Source organism: Euphorbia lathyris, chromosome 1 (assembly GCF_963576675.1).
Source record: "Euphorbia lathyris chromosome 1, ddEupLath1.1, whole genome shotgun sequence".
Classification (NCBI taxonomy): Eukaryota; Viridiplantae; Streptophyta; class Magnoliopsida; order Malpighiales; family Euphorbiaceae; genus Euphorbia; species Euphorbia lathyris.
This window is the reverse complement of record NC_088910.1, coordinates 114985201-114995525: the sequence shown is the minus strand read 5'-3', so window position 1 is coordinate 114995525 and position 10325 is coordinate 114985201. Positions and strand designations below refer to the sequence as shown.

General features: G+C 34.3%; 1 protein-coding gene across 1 annotated transcript; it reads left to right on the top strand.

Moving 5' to 3' along the window:
* The first annotated feature begins 6175 nt into the window (after positions 1-6175).
* Positions 6176-10325, top strand: LOC136210710 (UDP-galactose/UDP-glucose transporter 4). The gene is made up of 7 exons (XM_066002088.1): positions 6176-6639; positions 7073-7101; positions 7181-7382; positions 7469-7711; positions 7808-7909; positions 8835-8942; positions 9861-10325. The coding sequence occupies exons 1-7, from the start codon at positions 6514-6516 to the stop codon at positions 10104-10106; spliced, it is 1056 nt and encodes a 351-aa protein (XP_065858160.1). The 5' UTR covers positions 6176-6513; the 3' UTR covers positions 10107-10325.

The window sequence follows — 10325 nt, the reverse complement described above, 5'->3', positions numbered from 1 at the left end:
CCAAGTATGTAAACTCCATAAATCTCTCTACGGCCTTAAACAAGCGGGTCGTCAATGGAATAAGGAATTCACATCTCAGATTCTCGCTTTCGGTTTTACCCAAGCTTCTTGTGATCATTGCTTATTCACTTATACCCAAACAGATATTTTCATTGTACTTATCGTTTACGTTGACGATATACTTATTACCGGTAACTCCGAGGAGGTAATTTGTCACGTAAAAGATCACTTACATTCCCTTTTTACTATTAAGGATATGGGTCCTGCTAAATACTTCTTAGGGATTGAACTTGCTCGGGATAAAACGGGCATATTTTTATCCCAACAAAAATATATTTCCGACTTGCTTTCTGATACGGGTTTAGCTTCCGCTCACCCTTCTCCATGTCCAATGCAATCTTGTACTAATTTGGACCCCTCTCTTGGCACACCCATTCCCGCTCCCGATCAGTATCGAAAGCTTGTTGGACGACTACTTTATTTAAATTTTACTCGACCTGACATTGGTTTTGCAGTTCAACAGCTTAGTCAGTTTATGCACCAACCATGTTCTCATCACCTTGAAGCATTATTCTATCTTATGCGTTACCTCAAAGGCACGCTTCATTATGGTTTATTCTATGGCGTCAATTCGGATTTTCGACTCACAGCTTATTGTGACGCCGATTGGGGCAGGTGCAAAGAAACACGCAGATCCATCGGTGGTTACTGCATTTTTTTTCGGAAAAGCTCTCATTTCCTGGAAGGCAAAGAAACAACCTACGGTTAGTAAATCTTCCGCTGAAGCTGAATATCGTAGTATGGCAACCACCAGTTGTGAACTTAAATGGATCTCCTATTTATTTCGCGAATTTCAAATTTTGCTTCCATTACCTATACAACTACATTGTGATAGTCAAGCTGCTATTCACATTGCTTCTAATCCAGTCTTTCATGAACAAACCAAACACTTGGATATCGATTGTCATCTTGTTCGTGATCACATTACTTCTGGTTTTCTTTCTACCTCACATGTTTCTACCAAACTTCAACTCGCTGATTTGCTTACAAAACCTTTATCCGCAGCGGCGCTTCATTTCTTTCTTCCCAAACCGGGTCTCGTTTCCTCACAGCCTCCAGTTTGAGGAGGGGGTATTAATGTATGTAGTATTAATATAATTACTCAAATGTATAAAGGGGTAGAATAGTAATTAGACATTGTAAATGACACTATAAATACATGTAAATACTTTCATAATGAATAAGAGTCTTTTATTATATTTTACAATTGTCTCTCCTCAGGAAGTGGGGATAGCGGGCACCTATATATGAAATCATCAAAAATATATATATTATATATACGAGATAAAATTAGTAACTCAATTACAATATGTAAATTACATACCAATTCTAAGCAGATTTCCAGTTGTGATCTTCATATTTCAATGAATTTGGTTGTTGAAATATAATTATTTTACTATTATTAGTGTTTACCATATCAAAACAGTTTCACAAAAATAGAAAAGGTTGACTATATTTACTAATAACTTAATCATGACCTTTATATTGTGATATTGAAAAAAAACAAAATTAATTTTTATCATTTTATAATATTCAAGAACAGGTAATATTATTCCATGAAATACACTTTGCTTGTAAAAGTAAACTATACAGTTTCTTTTAATAAAATATTTAAGATTCATTTTAGAAACCAAATTTTTTTTTTATAATTAGATAATAAGAAGTTGCTAAAATTTACGCCACACTATTAATTCAATTACAACTTGTGCCTATACCAACTTGATTTTATATTTAATACTTCATTCAATGTTCAATAAAAAGAAATTCTCGATAGATATATTTATGCTAAATCTAATTAATCGATTCAAAATTAGTGAGACATTGATCCTTTATTAGTCTTTTTTTTTTTTTTGAAGCATTTATTAGTCTCTATTAATTTAAGCTTTAATAAATTTTTAGGTAATGCCCAAAAAAAATCATATACTTCCAAATTTTTGTTACCAAACTTGTACTTATAAATTTTTTTTTGGCCAAACGGAGATTGAGGTTTTCATTTACGAATAAGAAAATGACTGATGTTTTTTACTTTACTAAAAACAAGAACCTCAAAATTAAAATGACCGTTAACAGCTTCAAAGTTGAAAATTTTAAAAACTTGATGATATTCTAAGCAACTTTAATTCTTTAATTTTTACTTGAGGTCATTTAGGTGGAGAGTAAATATTTAGAGAGAGATGCTCAAATAAAAAAAATTGTCCATAGTAAATGTAATAGTGAACATCTTTAATTCTTGGAATTTTATATTTTGAGGATGTTAATGGTCATTTTTATAGTGTCAAACTAAAGAATAATCGTTTTTAGCAAAACGAAAACCCCATTCATCATTTGAACAAAAAAAAAATTCACACAAGCCAGTTTGGCAAAAAGTGAAAGCACAATGTTTTTTTTTTTTTCTAATTTATCCTATTTTTTTTATGTAGAACATTTTGTTTCCTATTGTTAGTGATATTTTGGAATATGCTAATTTCAACCTTGACATGTATATATTTTGTGCGGTGTGTGTTTCCAATTAATTTTAATATTTTTGAGTTATGATTATGCACTTTAAATCCGACTTCTAAAAACAATATGATTGAATGAAGCATTCAAAATTAAAAAATCCCTCTTTGTTTCCTAGCTCCACTATATAAAACATAACTAGCCTAATTAATGGCCATTATGAAAGTAAAATCAACATATTGATTTGAATTTCTTTTTCTCTTTATTGATTTTAAAAAATAATTTGATTACAAATGTTTAATTGGAAAGGAAAGCTGGAAATTACCACTGAAATTACGTTAGTTTTGTACAGAAATTATGTCTAATGCAACTAACTGAAAGCTATTGAAATTGAATTTGACCATAATGAACAACATTAACAAAATTAAAATTCAAATGACAAACCTGAAGCCAAAACAAATGGCAATTTCGTGAGCTTGAAGCTGGAATATGCCTCGTGTATATCGATGATTATTGAGGAAGTAACCGACTAGAATTATATCACAAATTAAATGAAAATAACAACGATGAAGGACTGTAAATTGAAGCAAATATCAAGCTCATAAGAAGTTGAAATCAGCTGCAGAAAAATCGAGGAGAGAGAAAGTCGAATCAGTTATAGAAAACCGAGCAAAGATGAAGTGAAATCTTGGAAAATGATGGCTGGAGTAATTCCAACAATTCAATCACGAAAAACTTATGACTTGGAATGATTTTGGATGGAAGAAAAATGAACTTTAAAAGCTTGGAAGCTGCTGCAATAATTGTGAAAAATTTGACAAAATTGGCTTGGAAAAATTATATGTGAGCTGGTAAGGAATTAAATTGAAGTAAAATGAAGGCTTCGAAATGTGATTAAAGGGTTTGAGATTAATGATAAGGATTGGAGAAAATTAATATGGTTGTAAAACCAAGTTTAGATGGAAGAAGATGAAGTTTAAAAGCTCGAAAATTCAGAATTACATATCAACCACATTTTTAGACAGTTGTAAACAGTCATTTTCAAACCGCTATATCTACGACTTTGTTTGAGCTCCACAAATATTTCCTAGTTCAGTTTGAACAGTAAATGCAAGATTCCACATTGTTGCATCAAGATTCCAGCGTTTGATACTCCGAAAAAATAGGTTTTTGGGGGTTCCTGATACTGAAAAATAGGAGTTAGTTTTCTTCTAATTAAGTATTCCACTCGGTGGAATTATCATACAATGTTGAAGAATAATGTCTATAGAGATGTTAGAGGCTACCGAAATCTCTACGAAGGTGATTTATGTTTTAACTTCCTCTTAGTTTTCTGTTTTGGATGAAGGTACTTCTTCTAACATGGTTACTCATGCCATCATCATAGCCCATCTATAAGCTCTAAAAGAGACCAATCCTGAGGGGGAGAACGTAAGAGTAGAGATGAGCATCAGTTTGTTTCAGTTACTAACCGAATCGAACTATCGGTTAACCAAACCAATATTTATGTAATTTCAATAACCAAACCGTACTAGATCTATTACTTGTTCTTTTTAACTCAATATATTATTTCTTTTTGGGGAGCATTTAATGGTGCGAAGTCACGCTCCATTTGCTATCGTAGTCTCCTTAGGTCTTTATCTTTGTCATTTTTAGATCCTTTTCAAGTGTTAACCAAACCCAACCTTTTTTCATCAAAGGATGGAGGGGATACCCATACCTTTTCACGAAATCACTAGTCCGTCGCATAAGATCTGGAAACGTTTTAAGCATTCAACTTATAACTTCCATTGATAGGTAATTGCTTCTGTAATTGGAGGCCATTGCATCATCAACTTCATCTATATTCGGCTGGCGAATCTGAATTAGCGTCATTTGAGGCCTTTCAACCCATTCCCAAAGTTCATAGTGGGGTTCTTGCATCAAATAGTTTAAGTTATAGATGGTTTCTCTCTAGTATGGATGTGATGAAGTGTTTTAAAAATTCATTCATCATATGGTTGAACGTTCGAATAGATACGTGCAAGAGTTGCTCATACCAATAAGTTACAGCCTCTTTGAGTGTGGTAGGAAACACATGAGAGCATCTACGGAAGTAGTAGTTTTTAAGGACCTTCAAAAGTTTTTGATGTGAATAGTGGGATATGTCAGTCTATTGTATTCCTTAAGTGAGGGATATTTGAATCCTCTAGACATGTGTTTGGTCAATATGTCTGCACAAAGTGGTGAGCTAGTGTCCGTTATTTCAGGTATCATAGAGTCAATATTGGCATCTGCCACAACATTCTAGAGCTCCCTGCGAATAAGGTTGTGCATTTCCTCTTTGGCAGGAGGAAACTCACCATCTTTGTTCCTTTTATTTGTTTTGGGCTACCATCGATCATTAGATCTCGGACCTAAAGCTTTCAAGCGGTTCTCATTTTGATCTCTGTAGTGAGATTCGACAGAGTTTTGACAAATAATCTTATTGCCCTTACTCGTCAAAGTAGTGATGATGCTTGTGAGGTGGTGTCTTAGAATGATGGCACTTCGGCGAGAAGGGCTGGACTCTGGTCCGCCTTAATCTGCCTCTTGTTTCATCTTAGTGAAAATCTGAGGGCAAATCCCTCTTTCACGACAAGTTTGGATGATGTGGCATTCTATAGGACAAGAAATAGAATCATGCATGCTAGGGAGTTTGTTTGCTTCTTTTGCCTCCTTCAGTTCTGCTCTAACAACTGCCATCATCTCCATGTTATGTTAAGCTTTAAGGATGTTCATTGACTCTTGGACCAAACTCACATTGTAGAGGAGCTGCTTGGTAATTTCATCCATGAACTTTCTTTGCTCTAGATCCAACGAGGCTAAACTGGCCTCATTATTTGATTGAACTTCGTTGTAACCTGAAGAGATTCTAGTGGGTTGTCATTAGCGTCCACAAAGGCTCTATTCTTTGATGGTTGAGTCAACGTCGAAGGAATGTTTGAAGATGTCGGAACCACAAAGCTATTTAACTGAGTCACGACGTCAATCTTTCGAATCCATGCTCAATGCCCCCAATTTGATGTGATACAGTCTAACCTGAGCTTGACAAGACCTTTAGGTGCCTGCAATAAGACAAACTATGGATCAATGAGGGATCAAGGACCTATACTCTGCTCCGATAACTAAGTTAATATGTGAAATGATATCGAGGAATATAAAGATTAGGTGAGCAGAAGGAATGAATTGACTTTCTTTTAGTGCACCGTATACTTTGTATTATAGTAGAATCAGGTTATGTGTCCTAAATACTAGACGAGGTCCATGAGATAGTCAATCAATAGTGAGAGCATATTATCAAATAGAAACGATTGTAACTGTTGAACCTGTTATTCCGCAAATCACGGTGTTGGATACGAGTAGAAATGTACATAATTTTGAGGTATTTTTGATTGATCCAACAATTACTATTAATGAAAAAAAAACGTATCTCATTGCATAGTCTCAATTGATTATTATTAACATACTAAAATATAATTTAGGAATGAAATGTAATTGGATTTTTGAGTAAAGAAAGGGGAGATATATGAAAAAGGCTGCAGATTTTACTTGCAGTCAATGTTCAAATAAAAGACAGTTATAAAAATCTCCATCTCCATAGATGACGTGATGAATTCTCTCACTACCGGAAGATCCGAAACTCTCCTAATTCCTTAACGTGTCCTTTGTGTGAGTCAAACTCGCCAATTTTCTCTTACCTCTTTAAATAATCTTCTATGCTTACTCCATTTTTAAACCCAAACCAAAGCTTTAATTTCATCACTCTCTCCCCGCCTCTCTATTTATTTCTCTTTTGTGTTTTCAGGGAGAGAGAGAGAATTGATTTTGATCCTTTTCCTTCTTTAGCCATTGATACCTTTCTTCTCTGTTTCATCCATTGATTCTCTTATTCACACTTTCCATGCACCGCTGATTCTTTATTACCCCCCTTTCTGACTTTCTGGCTGTTTGGCCATTCTAGTGTTCAATTTCATTTCTGGGAGATTGTTAGATATGAAGGGAGAGGATCAATCAAGGTTTTTGTTTGGAATTTCTCTTTCTGATCGACCTAAATGGCAGCAATTCCTTATTTGTTCCTCTGGGTTTTTCTTTGGTTATCTCGTCAATGGAGTTTGCGAGGTTTGTTTAATCAATTTTTCATCACTTTTTCTTTTTTGCAATTGCTTTTTTTATTGGAAATTCTTCGGTCCTTTTCAATATTCATTTCCTTCCCTTTTGGTCATGCTCTGTTTGGTAGCTGAGAATGTGTAGGAATTTCGGATCTTGTTTCATTTGTTATTTTGATTTTTTCCCCCAAATTCTGGAAGCAAACAAGTCAAGATACTGATTTCGATGATGAATTGTATTGAAAATTTTGTTATCGTTTTGTCCTTGCTTTCTCACGTCATTTTTCGTCACAATTAAACAGAGATGCATGAGTGTGAAATAATCACATTCTTAAGCTGTGCTTTCTATTCCTTATTCTTTGTTTACTGTTTTATCAATCGTATGAATCCTTTCTCATTTTCGAGTTAAAATTCATGCGTTTTCAATTTTCATTTGTTAATTTCAGGAATATGTTTATAACCGGCTTAAGTTCAGGTATATTAATATCTCCACATTGAATTGAATTTCAGTATCTAATTTGTTTTACTAATTTCTTATTGTTTCCCAATTCTAGCTATGGCTGGTATTTCACTTTTGTACAAGGTTTTGTGTACCTGGTGCTTATTTACTTCCAGGGTTTCAACACCAAGCAAATGGTTAACCCATGGAAAACTTATGGGAAACTTTCTGCTGTTCTTATGGGTTCTCATGGGTTGACCAAAGGTTCCCTGGCTTTCCTTAACTATCCAGCACAAATTATGTTCAAATCCACCAAGGTGAAAATTTTGTTCGCAATTTCCGGACAAGTTTCATTAATCCCTGTTTAATTTACACAAATCTGCTTGATTTTTTATAATTTTAGGTACTGCCGGTTATGCTAATGGGTGCCTTTATTCCTGGTTTGAGAAGGAAATATTCATTGCATGAATATATCTCTGCTTTGCTACTAGTTGTTGGGCTGATCCTATTCACCTTGGCTGATGCCCAAACTTCTCCAAACTTTAGCATAATTGGAGTTCTAATGATCTGTGGTGCTTTAGTTATGGATTCTTTGATGGGAAATCTGCAAGAAGCAATTTTTAAGATGAACCCTGATACAACGCAGGTATTTACCATTTTTCTGAACTGTAAAAATGTATTTCTGATGTAAAATAGAACTTATTTTTCATTGTTAATATGTGGTGTAATTTACTTGTAACAGATTGAGGTGCTATTCTGCACAACAGTAGTTGGATTGCCTTTGTTGCTTCCTCCAATGATTTTGACTGGAGAGCTGTTTACAGCTTGGAATTCTTGTGCTCAAGTAAATAATATTTCCATACTTGTGATATACATATGTTGTTACTTATATGCAATTTTGGGATACTATTTAATTTACCTACCCTTTGAAGACTACCTACCTTATTTTGAATTTAATATTAATGGGCTAAAGTTGTGTCACACCAACGTGCCGGCCATGCACAACAAGTCTAATTTTTTAGATGAAATCGATGCCATGATGCCGATGGGTCTACTTCATTTAATATTATAGTATTGGCTAAATACCTTTTGGCTCTAAAAAAAACGATTGGCTCTGAATATTGGATATCATCCTCTGAAGAATTTATTTACTTTGCCATGTCGCACTAAAGGATTAATCTTGTTTTTTTTACGCAGAGACCATCGAAACATCTTTAAAATTTGATAAAGTAAGCATTACTTTGTTTGTTCTTATCACGATTAATTATGTTTTTTTTACGCAAGTTCAGAGACTATCGAAACATGCTTAAAATTTGATAAAGTAAGCATTACTTTGTTTGTTCTCATCATGATTAATTATGTTTTTTTAGGCAAGTTCATAGACTAAACATCCTTAAAATTTGGGGTCCAATTAATTTTTTGAACAAAGTTCATAAGGCTAATGATGTATTGAGCCTATTATATTCTTTGATTAATTCAAGTTCAAAATGGTAATTTTCTACTGCACGATGAAAGTGGAGTGCTTTTTGACTCAAAAGGGTATGTACAGAACGTCAGTGTGTGTTGGTGGAAGCGAAAGTTAATGGGTTTTATTGTACTCAGGCGGTTTGAATGTAAACAGATTAAGGATTTTGTTTTCTCTCTCTTTTGATTGTTCTTGTTCTTCCTTGGATTCTTATATTCTCCTTTTGATTATTTAGGCTGCCAACAAAGTTTGTGTTTTATATGCTTGGACTCTTACCCTTTTTCATTTTATTTGATTGATGCAGCATCCTTATGTGTACGGGGTACTTATATTTGAAGCTATGGCAACATTCATAGGACAAGTGTCTGTTCTATCTCTGATTGCTCTTTTTGGAGCTGCCACCACAGCCATGGTAGGTATCTTCTCTTTAACGGCAGTAAAAAGCTTTTATTACATTTTATTGTCTGTTACAGTAGTATCTATCCCTCTTGGAGGAGTAGTTGAAACACTTCACTGTGCTGTAAATGGGGTTTTGAAATGAGTGCCTGGTGTCTTGGTAGAAGAACTGAATTTACTTTCATGCTGTAAAATTTGCTAGTAGGATGCATCTTCCATCATTAGGATTTCAGATTGTTTATGAATCTCACATGGGCTTCATAAATGATGGAATTTGAGTGGTGTGAGGGTCAGTTTGGGCCTTTTACTTGGTTCAATGGATCATTTTACTCCCCCCCCCCCAAAAAAAAAAAAAAGTTAAATTCGGGTATCTACTTTAGGGGTGTGAATTTCTACATGACAACATGATTACCAGAAATAACTCATTTGAACTCATTATATAAATGACTCTATAATCCATTTTCACACCTTTTCTACTTAGTTCACAATTTGACACTTATGGTAATATTAGTCCACATGTGAATTGTGTCAGTGTGTGTGTCTGTCTATGATACAAATTAGTACTTTGCTATTCAAGTTGAAGGATCAAATTCAGTGACGGATCTAAGGGGGACCGGGTAGCACCCATTGGTTATCGAAAACCACCGGAAAACTCTATGGAAACTGTGTGGAGCTTTAATTTTTAGTGCAGAAGCACCCAAAAAATATCAATTGAGTTCTCATAGATCACTAAAGATTCAAAAAATGCTTCAAACACCTCTCTCTCCTGTCAGTCCTCTATCGGTGAATCCTGGATCCGTTACTGATAAAATTGATCCCCATTGAGTGGAAGTTTTTTCTCTTATTGATTAGGCACATCTTGAGGCAATTCATCATCTTGATTAAGATGTGTCTTGTAATGATTTTTCTTGACAAATTGGTATTATGGTGGCAGATAACAACAGCTAGAAAAGCAGTGACATTGTTGCTGTCATACATGATATTCACAAAGCCATTAACAGAGCAGCATGGAAGTGGACTGCTGCTAATAGCCATGGGAATAGTACTGAAGATGTTGCCAGATACACAACCTCCTAGAAAGATATCATCAAAGGCTGAAATATCTCATATGAAAGAAGCTAAAAGATTGATTGATAACCACAAAGAAGGTGCAGATGAAGAGAAAAGTCCCTTAGTGTGAAGCAGTTCATCAATATTATTTGTTCTTTTATGTTTTTAATTTTTGATATTCCTCCTCTCTTTAATTTGGATCAGTTTAGAATTAAGGGGGAGGGAGAGTCTAGGAATAACACAAGTTCATGAAGGAAGATAGATAAAGGAGTAGATATATGGTTAGCTAAAATCTAGTTTTTGTAAAATTTTCTTGATGAAAATTTCTGCCTTTAGGCTTTCAAGTTAA

Excerpts from the sequence above, each read along its gene's own strand:
- LOC136210710 (XM_066002088.1), top strand. The coding sequence starts at position 6,514 with ATGAAGGGAGAGGATCAATCAAGGTTTTTGTTTGGAATTTCTCTTTCT. Across the intron at positions 7,383-7,468 it reads TTATGTTCAAATCCACCAAG|GTACTGCCGGTTATGCTAAT; the intron begins GTGAAAATTTTG and ends TTATAATTTTAG. Across the intron at positions 7,712-7,807 it reads TGAACCCTGATACAACGCAG|ATTGAGGTGCTATTCTGCAC; the intron begins GTATTTACCATT and ends TACTTGTAACAG.